Source organism: Phaseolus vulgaris, chromosome 4 (assembly GCF_000499845.2).
Source record: "Phaseolus vulgaris cultivar G19833 chromosome 4, P. vulgaris v2.0, whole genome shotgun sequence".
In the NCBI taxonomy this organism is placed as follows: Eukaryota; Viridiplantae; Streptophyta; class Magnoliopsida; order Fabales; family Fabaceae; genus Phaseolus; species Phaseolus vulgaris.
In genome coordinates this window covers 26,081,026-26,102,166 of record NC_023756.2, presented here as the reverse complement: position 1 = coordinate 26,102,166, position 21,141 = coordinate 26,081,026, and the positions used below count along the sequence as shown (strand labels likewise).

At 49.3% G+C, this 21,141-nt stretch overlaps 1 protein-coding gene across 1 annotated transcript; it reads right to left on the bottom strand.

The window, feature by feature from the left end:
* Positions 1-15,376: 15,376 nt before the first annotated feature.
* LOC137838557 (vegetative cell wall protein gp1-like) lies at positions 15,377-16,183 on the bottom strand. The gene is made up of 2 exons (XM_068647804.1): positions 16,060-16,183; positions 15,377-15,870 (listed from the first exon to the last, which is right to left on the bottom strand). The coding sequence occupies exons 1-2, from the start codon at positions 16,181-16,183 to the stop codon at positions 15,377-15,379; spliced, it is 618 nt and encodes a 205-aa protein (XP_068503905.1).
* Between the last annotated feature and the right edge of the window lie 4,958 nt (positions 16,184-21,141).

The window sequence follows — 21,141 nt, the reverse complement described above, 5'->3', positions numbered from 1 at the left end:
GAGTTTTCTCTTAGTAATTGGTGGTTCAGTCACTGACTTGGGCGTCAGAGCGTGATCGGCCGCAGCGGCGCCGTTCTGTCTTTTGCAGGTTCTTGAGGTGAATCACGGTGAAAGACGGAGGCTAACACGGCGCAGAAGTCGATCCAGGTTTGACGAGGCAAGGTTCTTGCGTCCCGGTCAACAGGCAGGATCATCAGGCGCCCACCGTGGGGCCGTGTAAAACCTGTTCCCATCCACAGCGTGAGTTCTTGGAGGTTTCTGCAGTTTCTGTGTGGTTGTGTGCTGGTGCAACCATTTTCCGCCGTTCATCTAAGTTATGTTCGGTAGTTTCGCGTTTTCCACCGTTCGTTTGGGTTCTTGTTCGGTGAGGTGAGGTTTTTCGCTGCTTACGCGAATTTTAATCGGTGAGATCTAAGTTTCGCCGCTGGTTTGGATTTTTGTGGAAGAAGCGGTAGTTTGAGGTGGAGTCGTGAGTTTCTGTGAAGGTTTGCTGTTGAGGTTGCGTTCTTGAAGCTCTTTGGAGTTTTGCGAAGTTCTGACCGATTGATCGCTGAATCGATCGTCGTTGAAGAAGGTGTTGTTCATCGCTCTTTGTGATCTGTCAAGTTTTCATGAGAAAGATGAGAAGCAACCGTTCAAGTCCAGTTGCGCCCGTTGCTGCTGAAGGCGCCATGACTATGGCGCAGATGGTGGAAATCATGCGTTCGCTGCAGGCGAATGTGGAAGCCTCGCGCATAGAGCAGGCAAAAATGCACGAGGACCTGGTCGCTTCTCAGGCCAGGAATGAAGAGCTTAGCAGAGTTACTGAGGAATTGCGCCAAGCTCTTCAGGAGCAGCGAGAGCGCCCAGTCGCTGAAGAGGTCGCGCCGTCAACGTCGCCTCGCGTTTTTCCCATGCCTTTCGCTCAGGCGATTACAGACACGCCTATCCCTGCGAGTGTGGTACCTGTGACGGCTGTTTTTACCGACGTGGAGGATCCTGAGGCACATCTCACCACGTTCCACACGCAGATGATGCTGTCAGGAGGATCGGATGCTGTGTACTGCAAGATGTTTGTGAGCACACTCCAGGAAACGGCGCTGGAATGGTTTGTGAGCCTGCCTACAGGTCACATAACCAACTTCCAACAGTTTTCGAAGATCTTCGTCGAGCAGTACATAGTGAACAAGGCGCCGCCTAGGGTGTCTTATGATCTGCACGACATAAGGCAGTACCAGGGAGAGTCCCTCAGGGACTACTTGAATCGTTTTGGGGTGCAGATGGTCCGCTCGCCGGCCAAGGACGAAGAGATGCTGGTCTACGCATTCAAGAAGGGCGTGCTGCCGGGACCCTTCTGTGAGGCGTTGATCAGGGCTCACCCCGCCACGTTTGCTGAGGTTAGGCGACTTGCGGTGGCCCACATCGCCGACGAAAGTGAGGTCGCCGAGAAAAGGGGAAGCGTGGCCCCCGCTAGGCCACGCGCCCAGACCAGGATCCTGCCACAGAGGGTGCTGGAGACAGCGGCGGCCAAGAGGGATCAGAGGACTCGCCACCCTTATGATCCAAGGAAGAACAAGGGCAGGGGCCCAGGGCGCCCTCAACCGGCACGTCGGGAGTACAATCGCCCGCCGAAGCATAAGTTTGTCATGGGGTTGGCGGACCTGATCGCCATTCCCAATATATCAGCTAGGCTGAAGGCGCCCGAGAAGGTGGGCAACAAGGTGTTGGGACCAAAGCCAGACGCCTGGTGCGAATTCCACCAGGGCTTTGGCCACACCGTGGACTCATGTTTGGCTTTAGGATACCAGCTCGACGACCTGGTCATGAGCGGGTTCCTAAACGACTACTTGCTGGATAGAAGAACAGGGGGTGCGTCAAGCTCTCAGCCAGCGGGTGGTGAGGCTCAGCAGCACGAGATGCCTACCCACGGGGAGATCCACACCATTGCAGGAGGTTTCTCGGGTGGTGGATGCCCCGCTTCACAGAGGAAGAAGTATGCGAGGTCTGTAATGACGGTGGACATGTTTGAGGACCACTCGCCAGACGTGGACATCACGTTCACGAGGGAAGATCTCAGGAACGTTGTGCCTCATGACAACGATCCAATAGTCATCTCGCTTGTTACGGCGGGAAGCAAGGTACACAGAGTACTAGTGGACCAGGGAAGCTCGGCAGATGTCATGTTCTGGCCGACTTTCACACAGTTGCAGTTGCCCCTTGACCAGCTGAGGCCCTATGGAGGGTGCTTGTATGGCTTCGCTGGCGATCAGGTGGAGGTCAGGGGGTATATAGAGTTGAGAACTACTTTCACGGATGAGGCGGGCTCGAGAACGGAGAAAATCAAGTACCTCGTCGTGAACGCTCCCTCAGCATATAACATTCTGTTGGGAAGACCAACGCTCAACAGAATAGGAGCTGTGCCTTCAACCAGGCACATGAAGGTGAAGTTGCCATCGATGGAAGGGGTGGTGATCACCATCAAATATGACCAGAAAGAAGCGAAGAAGTGCTATGAGAATAGCCTGAAAAACAAGAGGTCAGTAAGTTACATCACGACGACGCCGCCTCCCGGTGTGAGGCCCAAGCCAACAGAGTGGCGGGTTGTCGGTGCGGCGATGGAGGTGGCCACCGAAGGAGACGTCGCCATGATGGATGCTGAGGCTGAGGGAGAGAACGCCGAGCGGGAAGAAGAGGCGAGGAATCGCCCTGAGGAAGCGAGGGAGCTGGGAATCACCAGGGCGGTGATCGCCAGGGAAGCTAGACCCAAACCCGTCGAAGAATAGCTCGAAAGGGAGATCGGGGGAAAGGTCTTCAAGTTGGGAAGATCCTTGGAGGCTGAGCTCCAAGACCAGATTGCCAAGGTGATAGAGCGGCATCTGGATGCTTTCGCATGGTCTGCTTCAGACATGCCGGGAATTGACCCCGACTTCTTGTGCCATCATCTAGCAATGGACAACCAGGTCAGGCCAGTGCGACAGAGAAGGAGGAAATTCAACGAGGAGAGAAGGCAGGCGATCAGGGATGAAACCCAGAAGCTCCTCGCTGCAGGCCATATCAGGGAAGTCCAGTACCCTGAGTGGCTAGCTAATGTCGTGCTGGTGAAGAAGAGCAATGGGAAATGGCGCATGTGCGTCGATTTCACCGATCTGAACAAGGCTTGCCCAAAGGATTCGTATCCTTTGCCAAGCATAGACGCCCTGGTTGACAGTGCTGCAGGGTGTAAGTTGTTGAGTTTTCTGGATGCCTTCTCGGGGTACAACCAGATAAAGATGCATCCCATGGATGAAGAGAAGACTGCCTTCATGACCGAGAGATCGTGCTACTGCTACAAGGTGATGCCATTTGGGCTGAAGAACGCGGGGGCCACGTACCAGAGGTTGATGGATCGGGTACTTGCCCCAATGCTGGGAAGGAATGTGCAAGCATACGTGGATGACATGGTCGTGACCTCGCCGGAGAAAAGCAAGCATGTTGCGAACTTGGAGGAGTTGTTCGCTACGATCGCCAGAATCCCGAGAAGTGCATCTTTGGCGTGGAGGCGGGAAAGTTCTTGGGGTTTCTCTTGACTGAAAGAGGAATAGAAGCCAATCCTGATAAGTGTGCTGCCATCTTGGCGATGAGGAGCCCGGCTACCGTGAAGGAAGTGCAGCAACTTACAGGTCGGATGGCCGCCCTGTCTCGTTTCGTGTCAGCCAGCGGAGAGAAGGGTCATCCGTATTTTCAGTGTTTAAGGCGAAACAACAAATTTTCCTGGACGAAGGAGTGTGAAGAGGCCTTCGTCAAGCTTAAAGAGTACCTGGCGAGCCCGCCGGTTTTGTCCAAACCGCTGGTGGGAACCCCTCTCAGGTTGTATTTTGCTGTGACTGAGAGGGCGGTGAGTGCGGTGCTCGCCCAAGACCAAGATCAGGCTCAAAAGCCTATTTATTTTGTCAGCAAGGTGCTGCAAGGCCCCGAAGTGAGATATCAGGCCTTGGAGAAAGCTGCACTGGCAGTGGTTTTTTCGGCGAGAAGGTTACGCCACTATTTCCACAGTTTCACGATCCTGGTGATGACTGACTTGCCCATCCAGAAGGTTCTGAAGAAACCCGATGTAGCTGGGAGGATGGTGAAGTGGGCGGTGGAGCTGTCGGAGTTCGATATTAAGTATGAGCCCAGAGGTCCGATCAAGGGGCAGATCTTCGCAGACTTCGTGGTCGAGCTCTCGTCTGAAGCGACACGAGTTGAGGGGGATGATTTTCGTTGGGTGCTTTCGGTGGACGGATCGTCGAACCAGCAGGGCAGCGGTGCTGGAGTCATCTTGGAGGGGCCCAACGGCGTGCTGATTGAGCAGTCCCTGAGGTTTGCCTTCAAGGCCAGCAACAATCAAGCAGAATATGAGGCGCTGATCGCCGGTATCTTGCTGGCCAAGGAGATGGGAGCTAGGGTGTTAATGGCTAAGAGTGATTCGCTGTTGGTCACGGGACAAGTAACAGGCGAGTTCCAGGCCAAGGATCCACAAATGGCGGCTTACCTGGAGTATGTACAGGAGTTGAAGAGTTCCTTTGTCTCCTTTGAAGTGGTGCATGTGCCCAGAGAGCAGAATGCTCGAGCTGACTTGCTAGCCAAGCTCGCCAGTTCGGGCAAGGGGGGTAGGCAGAGGACGGTGATCCAAGAAACTCTAAAGACACCCAGAGCATTTGTGGCAGATCACCTGGTTCTTCAGATAAGCAAATCGACGGAGAAAGCGGCGAGGAGTCACAGGTCTTTGACTCAGGAGACCTTGAGGTCGCCAAGAATAAGAGCATGTCGGGGAGAGAAGGTGAACATGACGCAGGTCTGCACGACCCATGAGCCAGACACCTGGGTAACACAGTACAAGCGATGCCTGGCGGATGGCCTTCTCCCGCTGGATCCGACGGAGGCCAGGAAGATAAAGAAGAACTCCAGCAAGTTCACGATGATTGATGGCGAGTTGTATAGGTTTGGGTTCACACACCCACTCCTGGAATGTGTGCACTGATAGAAATGTACAAGAATCATGGCCGAGCTCCATGAAGGGATTTGCGGAAGCCACGTCGGGGGTCGAGCTCTGGCCGCAAGAACCCTCCGTGCAGGTTACTATTGGCCTACGATGAGAGAAGACTGCAAGAAGTATGCACAGTGTTGCAAGCAATGTCAGCAGCACGCCGATTGGCACAAGGCGCCTCCCGAGGAGTTGAAGTCGATTTACAGCCCATGGTCGTTTCATACGTGGGGGATCGACATTCTGGGACCATTCCCATTGGCCATCAGACAGATGAAGTACTTGGTGGTGGCAATTGAATATTTCACCAAGTGGATTGAAGCGGAACCAGTGGCCCAGATCACCGCACACAAGATCGAGAGCTTTGTGTGGAAGAACATCGTGTGCCGGTTTGGTGTGCCCAAGCGCCTGGTGTCAGATAACGGAACTCAGTTTGCAAGCCACCTGTTGAAGAAGCTGTGCGAAGGGGTGGGAATTCAACAAGTATTTGCATCCGTCGAGCACCCTCAGACGAATGGCAAAGTAGAGTCAGCCAATCGGGTATTGCTGAGAGGTTTGAAGAGAAGGCTAGAGAAAGCCAAAGGAAGTTGGGCTGAGGAGGTACCCCGTATAGTCTGGGCGTACCACACCACGGAGCAGTCAGGAACCCATGAGACCCCGTTTAGCCTGGTCTATGGATGCGATGCAATGATTCCAGTGGAGATCCAGGAATTTTGTATTATTGAACTAAGGAAATGAGATATCATCATCTTATGTACTTTTTCATGTTCTTAATTTCATTTTTATTTATTTATATAATTTATTTTATTTCACTAAATCCATTTTATTTAGTTTTCTCCAATCATACGAATTAGTTTATTTTATTTATTTATACTATTTAATTTATCTTTAATTATGTATTGATCTATTTTAATTATTTAACTTATTTTCAATTAATTTATCTATTTTATTTATTTTATTTATTTTTAGTAATGGTTTATTTTATTTATTTATTTTATTTAATTTATTTTTGTACCAGGCAGGAGTGTTCGGGATCTCGGGACCTCGGTCTAGGCATGTGGGTAGGTCAGCTTGACTATTGGGTCCAAAGGGTAGGTCACGAGTTTGACCCAGTTATATTGGTAAACCCAGTGGTGAATAATTAAAATAATATTTTTGTCATATATTAATATAAGGTTATTAGTAGAATATGTTTTTTAACCTAAAAGATAAGTGTGTGTGGTTGTTAAGTTACGTAAATACATGCATACAGTTATTGATTGAAAAGATAAACTTGTTAAATAAGTGAAGCACTGTGAGTAAGGGTGCACGCGTAAACAAAATATTTTCCTGCTTTTAGCACCTGAAGATAAATGGTGTCCCGTTAGCATGTGGTTTTTCTGTTATTATTTTATACTTTCAGTGGAGATAAGATTCTCATGAGAGAAAGTTGTTACAAGAGTAGTTGTAAGGATCTAGAAAATTACCTAGAGTAGAAGTGGTATATTTTAAATGATACCTGGTGTACCGCCCTGGTAGTCGGAAGTGATGACGTGGCATCGAGCTATTATATAGGCATGTTGAGTAGGACACCTGGATGGCAGAAGGGAAGGAAGTCAGGGGGCTCGTGTAGTCGTCGGTTGTTAAGTTGGCGTGCTCCGACCTCCAGCATACCTAAACCGGCGGTCACCGGGTTGAAGATGAAGTCGCCAGATGTGAACCCAGGCGACCAAGTGATTAGAGATCGCCGAAACAAGGACATCGCCGAAGATGAAGTCAGATAGTCATTTCCCAGCTGGCCAGAGGATGAGCTCGGGAGACAGCTTACCTGAACATACACGGTGAAGCAAGTAAAGTAGATCATGAAGGCGGCCGGCAAGACCACAGGGAAGGTGTGTACGAAGGCACCCGAACTCGCCACCCAGAAGAGATCACGCTCCAAGGCAACTATGCACTGAGTTGTGTCATGCATAAGTAACTTAGCCAAAAAACCTGAAGAATAAGAAGTGGCGCCCAAGTCAAGGATGCTCCAGATGGTGACACGTGTACAGCTGGATGCGAGCCACGTGTCCAGAAGTGTAACTGTCTGGAGAGAGAAAGTGCGCAGGTATATAAGAGATTCTAACGAACTTCTGAGGTACGCACGTTTAGATCGCTTCTTTACGCTTGCGAGTCTTGAGTACGCTGAGAGAGAAACTTTGCACGGTTCCTTAGAGTTCTTGAGTTTTCTCTTAGTAATTGGTGGTTCAGTCACTGACTTGGGCGTCAGAGCGTGATCGGCCGCAGCGGCGCCGTTCTGTCTTTTGCAGGTTCTTGAGGTGAATCACGGTGAAAGACGGAGGCTAACACGGCGCAGAAGTCGATCCAGGTTTGACGAGGCAAGGTTCTTGCGTCCCGGTCAACAAGCAGGATCATCAGGCGCCCACCGTGGGGCCGTGTAAAACCTGTTCCCATCCACAGCGTGAGTTCTTGGAGGTTTCTGCAGTTTCTGTGTGGTTGTGTGCTGGTGCAACCATTTTCCGCCGTTCATCTAAGTTATGTTCGGTAGTTTCGCGTTTTCCACCGTTCGTTTGGGTTCTTGTTCGGTGAGGTGAGGTTTTTCGCTGCTTACGCGAATTTTAATCGGTGAGATCTAAGTTTCGCCGCTGGTTTGGATTTTTGTGGAAGAAGCGGTAGTTTGAGGTGGAGTCGTGAGTTTCTGTGAAGGTTTGCTGTTGAGGTTGCGTTCTTGAAGCTCTTTGGAGTTTTGCGAAGTTCTGACCGATTGATCGCTGAATCGATCGTCGTTGAAGAAGGTGTTGTTCATCGCTCTTTGTGATCTGTCAAGTTTTCATGAGAAAGATGAGAAGCAACCGTTCAAGTCCAGTTGCGCCCGTTGCTGCTGAAGGCGCCATGACTATGGCGCAGATGGTGGAAATCATGCGTTCGCTGCAGGCGAATGTGGAAGCCTCGCGCATAGAGCAGGCAAAAATGCACGAGGACCTGGTCGCTTCTCAGGCCAGGAATGAAGAGCTTAGCAGAGTTACTGAGGAATTGCGCCAAGCTCTTCAGGAGCAGCGAGAGCGCCCAGTCGCTGAAGAGGTCGCGCCGTCAACGTCGCCTCGCGTTTTTCCCATGCCTTTCGCTCAGGCAATTACAGACACGCCTATCCCTGCGAGTGTGGTACCTGTGACGGCTGTTTTTACCGACGTGGAGGATCCTGAGGCACATCTCACCACGTTCCACACGCAGATGATGCTGTCAGGAGGATCGGATGCTGTGTACTGCAAGATGTTTGTGAGCACACTCCAGGAAACGGCGCTGGAATGTATTGTGAGCCTGCCTACAGGTCACATAACCAACTTCCAACAGTTTTCGAAGATCTTCGTCGAGCAGTACATAGTGAACAAGGCGCCGCCTAGGGTGTCTTATGATCTGCACGACATAAGGCAGTACCAGGGAGAGTCCCTCAGGGACTACTTGAATCGTTTTGGGGTGCAGATGGTCCGCTCGCCGGCCAAGGACGAAGAGATGTTGGTCTACGCATTCAAGAAGGGCGTGCTGCCGGGACCCTTCTGTGAGGCGTTGATCAGGGCTCACCCCGCCACGTTTGCTGAGGTTAGGCGACTTGCGGTGGCCCACATCGCCGACGAAAGTGAGGTCGCCGAGAAAAGGGGAAGCGTGGCCCCCGCTAGGCCACGCGCCCAGACCAGGATCCTGCCACAGAGGGTGCTGGAGACAGCGGCGGCCAAGAGGGATCAGAGGACTCGCCACCCTTATGATCCAAGGAAGAACAAGGGCAGGGGCCCAGGGCGCCCTCAACCGGCACGTCGGGAGTACAATCGCCCGCCGAAGCATAAGTTTGTCATGGGGTTGGCGGACCTGATCGCCATTCCCAATATATCAGCTAGGCTGAAGGCGCCCGAGAAGGTGGGCAACAAGGTGTTGGGACCAAAGCCAGACGCCTGGTGCGAATTCCACCAGGGCTTTGGCCACACCGTGGACTCATGTTTGGCTTTAGGATACCAGCTCGACGACCTGGTCATGAGCGGGTTCCTAAACGACTACTTGCTGGATAGAAGAACAGGGGGTGCGTCAAGCTCTCAGCCAGCGGGTGGTGAGGCTCAGCAGCACGAGATGCCTACCCACGGGGAGATCCACACCATTGCAGGAGGTTTCTCGGGTGGTGGATGCCCCGCTTCACAGAGGAAGAAGTATGCGAGGTCTGTAATGACGGTGGACATGTTTGAGGACCACTCGCCAGACGTGGACATCACGTTCACGAGGGAAGATCTCAGGAACGTTGTGCCTCATGACAACGATCCAATAGTCATCTCGCTTGTTACGGCGGGAAGCAAGGTACACAGAGTACTAGTGGACCAGGGAAGCTCGGCAGATGTCATGTTCTGGCCGACTTTCACACAGTTGCAGTTGCCCCTTGACCAGCTGAGGCCCTATGGAGGGTGCTTGTATGGCTTCGCTGGCGATCAGGTGGAGGTCAGGGGGTATATAGAGTTGAGAACTACTTTCACGGATGAGGCGGGCTCGAGAACGGAGAAAATCAAGTACCTCGTCGTGAACGCTCCCTCAGCATATAACATTCTGTTGGGAAGACCAACGCTCAACAGAATAGGAGCTGTGCCTTCAACCAGGCACATGAAGGTGAAGTTGCCATCGATGGAAGGGGTGGTGATCACCATCAAATATGACCAGAAAGAAGCGAAGAAGTGCTATGAGAATAGCCTGAAAAACAAGAGGTCAGTAAGTTACATCACGACGACGCCGCCTCCCGGTGTGAGGCCCAAGCCAACAGAGTGGCGGGTTGTCGGTGCGGCGATGGAGGTGGCCACCGAAGGAGACGTCGCCATGATGGATGCTGAGGCTGAGGGAGAGAACGCCGAGCGGGAAGAAGAGGCGAGGAATCGCCCTGAGGAAGCGAGGGAGCTGGGAATCACCAGGGCGGTGATCGCCAGGGAAGCTAGACCCAAACCCGTCGAAGAATAGCTCGAAAGGGAGATCGGGGGAAAGGTCTTCAAGTTGGGAAGATCCTTGGAGGCTGAGCTCCAAGACCAGATTGCCAAGGTGATAGAGCGGCATCTGGATGCTTTCGCATGGTCTGCTTCAGACATGCCGGGAATTGACCCCGACTTCTTGTGCCATCATCTAGCAATGGACAACCAGGTCAGGCCAGTGCGACAGAGAAGGAGGAAATTCAACGAGGAGAGAAGGCAGGCGATCAGGGATGAAACCCAGAAGCTCCTCGCTGCAGGCCATATCAGGGAAGTCCAGTACCCTGAGTGGCTAGCTAATGTCGTGCTGGTGAAGAAGAGCAATGGGAAATGGCGCATGTGCGTCGATTTCACCGATCTGAACAAGGCTTGCCCAAAGGATTCGTATCCTTTGCCAAGCATAGACGCCCTGGTTGACAGTGCTGCAGGGTGTAAGTTGTTGAGTTTTCTGGATGCCTTCTCGGGGTACAACCAGATAAAGATGCATCCCATGGATGAAGAGAAGACTGCCTTCATGACCGAGAGATCGTGCTACTGCTACAAGGTGATGCCATTTGGGCTGAAGAACGCGGGGGCCACGTACCAGAGGTTGATGGATCGGGTACTTGCCCCAATGCTGGGAAGGAATGTGCAAGCATACGTGGATGACATGGTCGTGACCTCGCCGGAGAAAAGCAAGCATGTTGCGAACTTGGAGGAGTTGTTCGCTACGATCGCCAGAATCCCGAGAAGTGCATCTTTGGCGTGGAGGCGGGAAAGTTCTTGGGGTTTCTCTTGACTGAAAGAGGAATAGAAGCCAATCCTGATAAGTGTGCTGCCATCTTGGCGATGAGGAGCCCGGCTACCGTGAAGGAAGTGCAGCAACTTACAGGTCGGATGGCCGCCCTGTCTCGTTTCGTGTCAGCCAGCGGAGAGAAGGGTCATCCGTATTTTCAGTGTTTAAGGCGAAACAACAAATTTTCCTGGACGAAGGAGTGTGAAGAGGCCTTCGTCAAGCTTAAAGAGTACCTGGCGAGCCCGCCGGTTTTGTCCAAACCGCTGGTGGGAACCCCTCTCAGGTTGTATTTTGCTGTGACTGAGAGGGCGGTGAGTGCGGTGCTCGCCCAAGACCAAGATCAGGCTCAAAAGCCTATTTATTTTGTCAGCAAGGTGCTGCAAGGCCCCGAAGTGAGATATCAGGCCTTGGAGAAAGCTGCACTGGCAGTGGTTTTTTCGGCGAGAAGGTTACGCCACTATTTCCACAGTTTCACGATCCTGGTGATGACTGACTTGCCCATCCAGAAGGTTCTGAAGAAACCCGATGTAGCTGGGAGGATGGTGAAGTGGGCGGTGGAGCTGTCGGAGTTCGATATTAAGTATGAGCCCAGAGGTCCGATCAAGGGGCAGATCTTCGCAGACTTCGTGGTCGAGCTCTCGTCTGAAGCGACACGAGTTGAGGGGGATGATTTTCGTTGGGTGCTTTCGGTGGACGGATCGTCGAACCAGCAGGGCAGCGGTGCTGGAGTCATCTTGGAGGGGCCCAACGGCGTGCTGATTGAGCAGTCCCTAAGGTTTGCCTTCAAGGCCAGCAACAATCAAGCAGAATATGAGGCGCTGATCGCCGGTATCTTGCTGGCCAAGGAGATGGGAGCTAGGGTGTTAATGGCTAAGAGTGATTCGCTGTTGGTCACGGGACAAGTAACAGGCGAGTTCCAGGCCAAGGATCCACAAATGGCGGCTTACCTGGAGTATGTACAGGAGTTGAAGAGTTCCTTTGTCTCCTTTGAAGTGGTGCATGTGCCCAGAGAGCAGAATGCTCGAGCTGACTTGCTAGCCAAGCTCGCCAGTTCGGGCAAGGGGGGTAGGCAGAGGACGGTGATCCAAGAAACTCTAAAGACACCCAGAGCATTTGTGGCAGATCACCTGGTTCTTCAGATAAGCAAATCGACGGAGAAAGCGGCGAGGAGTCACAGGTCTTTGACTCAGGAGACCTTGAGGTCGCCAAGAATAAGAGCATGTCGGGGAGAGAAGGTGAACATGACGCAGGTCTGCACGACCCATGAGCCAGACACCTGGGTAACACAGTACAAGCGATGCCTGGCGGATGGCCTTCTCCCGCTGGATCCGACGGAGGCCAGGAAGATAAAGAAGAACTCCAGCAAGTTCACGATGATTGATGGCGAGTTGTATAGGTTTGGGTTCACACACCCACTCCTGGAATGTGTGCACTGATAGAAATGTACAAGAATCATGGCCGAGCTCCATGAAGGGATTTGCGGAAGCCACGTCGGGGGTCGAGCTCTGGCCGCAAGAACCCTCCGTGCAGGTTACTATTGGCCTACGATGAGAGAAGACTGCAAGAAGTATGCACAGTGTTGCAAGCAATGTCAGCAGCACGCCGATTGGCACAAGGCGCCTCCCGAGGAGTTGAAGTCGATTTACAGCCCATGGTCGTTTCATACGTGGGGGATCGACATTCTGGGACCATTCCCATTGGCCATCAGACAGATGAAGTACTTGGTGGTGGCAATTGAATATTTCACCAAGTGGATTGAAGCGGAACCAGTGGCCCAGATCACCGCACACAAGATCGAGAGCTTTGTGTGGAAGAACATCGTGTGCCGGTTTGGTGTGCCCAAGCGCCTGGTGTCAGATAACGGAACTCAGTTTGCAAGCCACCTGTTGAAGAAGCTGTGCGAAGGGGTGGGAATTCAACAAGTATTTGCATCCGTCGAGCACCCTCAGACGAATGGCAAAGTAGAGTCAGCCAATCGGGTATTGCTGAGAGGTTTGAAGAGAAGGCTAGAGAAAGCCAAAGGAAGTTGGGCTGAGGAGGTACCCCGTATAGTCTGGGCGTACCACACCACGGAGCAGTCAGGAACCCATGAGACCCCGTTTAGCCTGGTCTATGGATGCGATGCAATGATTCCAGTGGAGATCCAGGAGAGCTCGCCGAGATTCCAGAACTTTGTAGCGGAAGACTCGAATGAGGAAAGAAGGCTGAATCTGGATTTGCTGGATGAGGTCAGGGAGGAGGCAAGAGTGAAGGTTGAGGCAGTGAAAAGAAGGATTGAACGAAGGTATAACTCGAAGGTGATGCCAAGGCAGTTCAGAGAAGGCGACCTGGTGATGAGGAAGGCCCACCAGTATGAGATGGAGAACAAGTTGTCGCCTAAGTGGACGGGACCGTTCAGGATAACCGAGGCGCTCGGGAACGGCACGAAGAGTTTGCAAGCTTTCTCTTAAAACAGTTCGAAGGGGGCACTCTTTTTTCCCTAAGGAGGGTTTTTAATGAGGCCACCCAATAAAGAAGAGTTTTCAAAGTTTGAAGTGTTTTAGATTGCATGCTTGTTGTTTTTTCGAAAGTTTTGAAGAAAGACCTTGTCGCTTATATGTGATTTAAGGCGAGTTTTGAAGTTATGTCGCATGCTTTCTAAAAACGTTTCTAAGTTCCCATCGTTTTTCGGCGATTGACGGCATCAGTTAAAGTTTAAAGTCCTCGTCGTCTTTCGGCGATCGGAGGCACCAGTTAAAAGACCTCAACGCCCTCGCGCGTCCTGAGGCGAGAAAGAGATAAAGACCTCCTCGCCGTCGAGCGAGTGCAGGCGAGAAAGAGTAAAAAGTCCTCAGTGCTTCCAGGGGAGAGAAGATGTAGCCTCTGGGGCAATGTAGAGGCACCAGTAAAAAGTCCTCAGTGTTTCCAGGGGAGAGAAGATGTAGCCCCTGGGGCAATGTAGAGGCACGAGTTAAAGACTTTCTCGCCGATGAGCGAGTTCAGGCGAGTTAAAGACCTTCTCGCCGTCGAGCGAGTTCAGGCAAGATAAAATCCTTCTCGTCTCGAACGAGTTCAGGTACGGTGTGGAGGGTGGAAGAAGTTTAAAGGATAGCTAAGGTAGGTTCGAAGAGAACACTTAGCTATCCAGCTTACTGTTCTGAAAGTCAGGGAAGATAGAGAAGGATCCGAAAGGCGCCTCTACCCCAGATGAGGGAACAATGGCCAAGCTGTGAAGGCAAGAGGAAGCTGGTATCGCCAAGAATCTTTGGCGATCAGAAGAAATTCAAGCGATGGCAAGAGTTAAGGCCCGTTTTGATAAGGCAGATCGAGTGAGCTATGTTTTAAACTATTAGTTGGGTTGAAGCTCGTTGTTTGGAAAGTGGTTTCGCGCTGAGGTTCATTATCTTAAAAGTTCACAAGTTGTTAGAAGACTATCGTTCGAAAGTTGGTAGTTTGAAGCAGTTAGTGAACAGTCGCGCTTGCAGAATTGCTAAGTCAATTTCATTTAAGCGATTTATACAAGAAGAAATAAAGCTAACAGGGAGATTATATAAAGAAGCAGGAAATGTCATAACCCAGTGGCATCAGTTCAAAATACATGTACCAAAAAGGGAAAAATTATTACAAGTAAGTGTGTGTAAGAGAGAAAACAGATGAATAAGTGATGGAGGGAAGCAGCTAGTCTTCAGAAGGAACGATCTTCCCATCCACCACTTCATTGTTTAGCGACACCATGGAGAGATCCAAATCAGGGTACTGGCAGGCAAATTGCTCCAGGGCGGCGTCAAACCCAGCAGCGAGGATTTGGGCGGAGCTCAGCTCGAGCTCTTCAGTTTGCTTCTTGAGCCCCTCGGTCTGCTGCTCTAACTCATTAGCTCGTCTCTTTAGTTCTTCAGTTGTTTCACGAGCTTGAAGGAGGTCTTCAGTAACCTTCTTGTTTTCCGCCTGCGCCTGGACCAGCTCTGCGGCGATCCCTTCATTCTCCTTTTTGGCCTCAGCAAGCTTAGCCATGGTGTCATCTCTCTCCTTTTCAACTTTTCCCAAAAGGACCTCCCGATCTATTGACCTCTTCTCAAGGCTTTCTACCTTGGCTGCATCTGCTTTGATCGATGCCTCCAGATCAGCCACCTTGAGACGGTAGGGGACCAGTTTGCTCTCTAGCTCAATTTTCTCTTGAGCCAAGAGATGCACCCTATGGCGTAGATCGGTGGCCTCCTTGCGCGCCACCCTCAGTTCGGTGCTCATGGCGTCCTCCACTCGCGAATGGTCGATCTCTGCCAGCATAAGGTTGCAGGACAACTTCTCCGCCTCGATCCTTATTAGGCGATTCTCCTCTTGGAGTACGGAGATGTCGTCCTGAAGTTTCTTGCTGGAACTCTCCACAGCTTTTGATATGATGGAGGGGAGGTCCTCTGCCATCATTCTGAGTTTTGTTGTGAAGGGTTCCCACATCCCTTTAACCGCAAGGGGAAGGTTGGCAACCGCTGGTGGTGGAAGCCCTGAAGGAGCCTGGTGCTGGCTCTCACCACCGCCCTCTTGGACTGGTTGTTGAATTGGAGCTTCTTGGCGTGGTGGTGACGTGGGGGACTCAGTGATGATGATGGGCGAGTTGTGAGCACCTTCATCCCCACCTGGCGCGGCTTCGGCGATTGAGGCTGTTGAAGAAGGACCCCCTCAAGCAGATACAAACGGCGTAGAGGCGCTCGGAGGGTTCTCCATGAAGTTGGGCTCAGTAGCCTCAACCGCGGGAAATGCAGCCGCCAAAGGAACTGCTTGAACTGGCGGAGTTGCAGCTGGAGGAGAAGGCGGTGGTGGAGTTGGAGCTGGCGGAGAAGGCGGTGCTGGTGTTGGAAGAGGAGGTGGAGCAGGTGGTGAAGAAGGTGCCACCCATTTCCTTTTAGTGATGAGGCCATCCTCCGTTGCCTCATCGTCCTCTTCTTCATCACTCACCACCTGAGGAGTTTTCCTCTTTGGCTTCCTGAGGATGAGTTTTTTGTGTTGTTGGGCGGGCACGGCTTCTGAGGGAGTTGGGCCTTTAGGGGGCGATCTGCCCTGGGCAGTGGCGATCTCCACCACTGAGTTGGGCACAGTCTGGGAACCCGACGCCAACCCGTGAGCTCGGGCGAGCACCCTCAATTCGGCTAGTTTGCCTTTACCCAGCATGAGATCTGCATAATGCGAATGTATACAGGTCAACTCAAAGACAAAGATAAACACATAGGTAAGTATGCAAATGAGACAAACAAGTGGTGCAGAAAATAAAGACCAAGTCTTGTGCGCAACAGACAAGACGCCCAGTAACAGATAACAGAGGTGCAGCACAGGGCAATAACTTAGATGTTAAGGTAAGCACTAACCTATGCGAGCCTCGAGTTGGCCCTCGAAGAACTCAAAGGAGATGATTGCAGAAGTGAGAAAGGTAATGTTCGCGGCTGCCACGCTCTTCCAGAAGAGGCACAGGTCCTTGTCCAAAGCGCCCATGTTGTCGGGGCTTCTTGGCTTTCTAAAGCTTCCCTTGGAGTCTTTATTTCCCTTGTTTACCCAGTATAAGGGAAAGCCGTCGAGCAGCGAAGTGTCCCGATCATTCTAGCACACTTGGACGAATTTTCCTTTCCAATCCTTATAAGACGGTGCTCTTCCATTCAGGCTTACCCAAAGACGGTCTCCAGGGTTCTTGGCCTCGAACAGGAAGAGGAACACGTCTACCGAGGCTGGTAGTCCCAAATGTGCGCATATAATTTCAAACGCCCGCACGAATGCCCAGCTGTTGGGATGGAGCTGGGCGGCGGCGATGTCGAGCTCGGTTAGTAGTTCCCGTTCGAAACGGGTAAGGGGGAACCTACGTTTCACCTTCTTGAATAAGGTGGTGTACACAAAGCAGAACAACTCGCCGTTGTTCCCTTTGTCATCTGCGCAGACTGGCACGTCAGGGGGGCAAGGCAGCACTGTCAGTTTGTCATCGTGCTCCTTGTGGAACGAAAGGTTGTTGCTCGTCCCCTTTCTTCAATCGAAGCACTGCCACAGCAGAGTTTACTGAGGAAGTCTCCATCAGTAAAGTTGAAGTGGCCCATGGGTATAACTTCTTATAGTCTGGGGAAGGAATGGAGGCACCTCCGGCGATGGGTGGAGTTGCCTGAGCAAGGTTGGGGTGAGAGGTTGCAGGCCTCTCAACCTGGGAGGAGGAAGCACCAGGTGCTCGCGGTGGGTTATGAGCTTGAGACGGAGGGTTTCATGACGAGGGAGGAGGATTCGCGGTGGTCTTTGTTCGAGCCATCGCAGGAACTGCAAAGGAAAAAAGAAAAGAAAGGTGAGCGAAGGTTGCAAAGGTCGACTTGATTGTGAACGAAGGATGAAAAAGACGAACGAACGAAAGTTCGTTATGATGGGAGAAATGGAAGACGAAGCCCTAAGTGCGAAAAGGGAGAAGAAGAAGAAACAACCCACAGCGTATGCACCAGGCAGTTAATGGATGATGCGAATCGGTTAAAATGCAGCAAATATCAACAGAAGAAGTAAAGGGAGTACCTTTCGATGATCAGACGAACGCTGAAGGAAGTTGGGGATTCAGAGAGTTGAAGAGCGTCGTGGCTTTTGCAGAAGAAACTCAGAGCGTTTGAGAAGGCAAAGAGATGATGAAACAGTGGAAATGAAATGGGTTTAAGGGTTTTTCAAATAATTTTTGGAAGCGTAAACGACAACTAAAGATAACCGTTGATGAAGCCACGTGTCGGGCGATTGGAAGGGAGTTTGGTGGAGCTTCAGGAAAGCAGAAAGTACGAACGTTTGGAATTCTGCGCCAGCGCAACGTAGATCGGTAGTGACGTGACTCCTTTAGTCTTTTCGCTGGACAAGTCTTCGCTTAAGACTGGGGGGCTTGTGTACCGCCCTGGTAGTCGGAAATGATGACGTGACATCGAGCTATTATATAGGCATGTTGAGCAGGACACCTGGATGGCAGAAGGGAAGGAAGTCGGGGGGCTCGTGTAGTCGTCGGTTATTAAGTTGGCGTGCTCCGACCTCCAGCATACCTAAACCGGCGGTCACCGGGTTGAAGATGAAGTCGCCAGATGTGAACCCAGGCGACCAAGTGATTAGAGATCGCCGAAACAAGGACATCGCCGAAGATGAAGTCAGATAGTCATTTCCCAGCTGGCCAGAGGATGAGCTCGGGAGACAACTTACCTGAACATACACGGTGAAGCAAGTAAAGTAGATCATGAAGGCGGCCGGCGAGACCACAGGGAAGGTGTGTACGAAGGCACCCGAACTCGCCACCCAGAAGAGATCACGCTCCAAGGCAACTATGCACTGAGTTGTGTCATGCATAAGTAACTTAGCCAAAAAACCTGAAGAATAAGAAGTGGCGCCCAAGTCAAGGATGCTCCAGATGGTGACACGTGTACAGCTGGATGCGAGCCACGTGTCCAGAAGTGTAACTGTCTGGAGAGAGAAAGTGCGCAGGTATATAAGAGATTCTAACGAACTTCTGAAGTACGCACGTTTAGATTGCTTCTTTACGCTTGCGAGTCTTGAGTACGCTGAGAGAGAAACTTTGCACGGTTCCTTAGAGTTCTTGAGTTTTCTCTTAGTAATTGGTGGTTCAGTCACTGACTTGGGCGTCGGAGCGTGATCGGCCGCAGCGGCGCCGTTCTGTCTTTTGCAGGTTCTTGAGGTGAATCACGGTGAAAGACGGAGGCTAACACGGCGCAGAAGTCGATCCAGGTTTGATGAGTCAAGGTTCTTGCGTCCCGGTCAACAGGCAGGATCACCTGGATATTTTATTATTAAAATAAAAAGAACATATAAATAGAAAATTCAGTTATTCAGGTTTCATTTCTTTAGGAATTTTTTTTCCTTTCCTCTCTCTTCTCTATAAGATTCTAACCTCCCCACTCACCAGTTTGACGATTGGAGTCAGTCATTAGACTCTTGGCAATGAGATCTACAAGACTACTTGATCATAATCTTTGATAGAGTAAGTTCAATTTTTACTCTTCTCTTTGAGTTAAATTTGAACTAGTAGATTTGTCTCAATCTAAATTCACACATGTGACCCTTTTTGCTTTAGGATTAGTCTTTATTAGCTCAGATTCATAGTGATATAGTTAGATTTTTTATCAGGACTTTGTGGTCTAGGTTCAGCTACTCTTGAAGCTTTTGGTAGGCTTGGGGCTCTTGGTGAGCATATGCTCAAGTAAAGGTAAGGGAAGCTAATTTAAATTTTCAATAGAAACCTAGGCTAGAAGATCTGGATGTGGGGGTGACGTGGTCACCAATTCCAAATTTGGTTTGCAGGATTTATTTTTTATGAGTAATGTGGTATTATTTGAAATAAAATGTCAAAAATGTTGATTTTGACATACATGATTTATGGTAGAGGATTTTCTTTGAATATAAAATTTTGGTTGATTGGTATAGTTGATTATTGCAACTTACTTTTGAAATGAATGAATTATTGAAATTGTTTTGTTTGACTCTTAATGGTGAAATTAGGCAAAATTATGCAGATTTTTCTGCATGTTTCGCTTAAGCGAGATAATTCTCACTCAGGCGAGAATAGAATGGAAAAAAAGAGGTGTTCTCGGCTTAATTCTCGCTCAAGAGTAAATTCTTGCTTAAGCGAGACCTGCGATGAAATTATGGGTGTTGTCAACTTGATTCTCGCTCAAGTCAGAGAATTTTCACTTGAGCGAAACCCATTCTCGCTCAAGCTAGAATCCCTGGTAAAACAAAATAAAAAAATAAAACTTCAAATTTTTATTTTTGCTTTTGAAAGCCTAATGTATTATTGTTTATTGTTTGTAGGTGAAAATCCTAAATTTTATTTAAAATATAATTAAAGGAACTTAGTTCAGATATGTTTAGATTGTTTTGAAAAATCTAAAATATGATGTGATTTAATGGTGCATTGATGTATTACATGAGATATGGAATGATGTGAAAGTGAGATCAAAACATAGTATTTTTCAAGAAAGAAAATACTGTGTTGAGATTGTTTTAGGGTGTATTGATCTGTCAGGTCCCGAACCAATGAGACGATCCTGACTCTACTGATATAATGGAATCACATAGGTGAAGTTATTCAGTTGGTGAGATTCGATGGAGGTTCATATGACTTTGTCTGCGGTTTGAAATATAATTTAGTCTTTCAAGTCATATGAATTTACCCTGTCATACTAGAAGATGTGATATTTGTTGGGTCTATTAGTGTCTAAGTTCAAGAGGGAGAGGTGAATTGAGCTTATAAAATTTTCGCAAGAACACACAATTTTCAGTATATCAGAGGCAAAAGAACAAATTGTTTTTACATGAAATAGATTGATTCTTCAGAGCAGTCTAATACAATTTGAATTTGTTCAAATTAAAATTGTAATCAACAGAGGGTTATAACAGAATCAGATTAGTTGGATTTTATGAGTATGAAGAATACAGCTATGCTAAGCAATCAATCACATTCATTCAACACAAGGTTTTAATGAGAATGAATCTTTCTCAGGTTTTAATGAATAGACTATTTGTTCACAGATCAGTTAAAACATCATATACAACTGCCTTGTTTATGATCAGAGAGCTTTAACAAATCAGGAAGAACAATTTTTATTTAAACCCAGAATTAACAGATTCAATTTCAAAAGAACAGATTTAGTTCTTGACAGAATTAAGCAAAACCAGAAATGAGTGCAGGGATGAGAAGAAAAGGCACGCAAGTTTTTATACTGGTTCACTCATACAGAGCTACATCCAGTTTAACCTTACCCCAAGGTGGAATACACTAAAAACAGTACCAATCACTTACAAACACAGCAGTTCTTGAACAATACAACCAATGCTGAAAAACCCTATTTCAGCACACCTTGCACTCCAAGAAACCCTATCAAGGAGTGACTAACACTTACACCTTTACAAACCAGAATAAAGGAAAGATAACACCTGAAAAGAAGATGCAAGAACTCAAAACCAGTAGTTCAATTTGCTGCAGAACTGCACCAGCACCTTCACCAAGATCAAAGGTTTCCTAGAACAAGCACACATGAAAATCCCTTTGGAAAACCTTTCAAAAAACCTTTCAATCCTTCTTCTCACATAGAAATTATTTGATCTCTGTCAAAAACGTAATTGCTTAGCATCCTTTCATGTGAGAGAGGCTTTTCTTTATATAGAAAACAGTTTCTAACTTCTTTTCAAAAAACAGTTGAAAAGCTGTTATGAAAACAACAAATTCAGTTTTGAACTTAACATATTTATTTTGTGAAAACTGCCAACTCAGCTAACTGAAATAACTGTCTGAGTTGTACCTTTGGTGCCCTAACTAACTTTCGAAAATCCTTTCAGGAGACCAAAGAATAAACCTGTTCTTTTACAGAGAAACAAATTTATTTTTGTGCAGTATCCTGATTTTTGAAGAAACCTCTAGAAAGCTTTTGGAAAAACGTTTAATC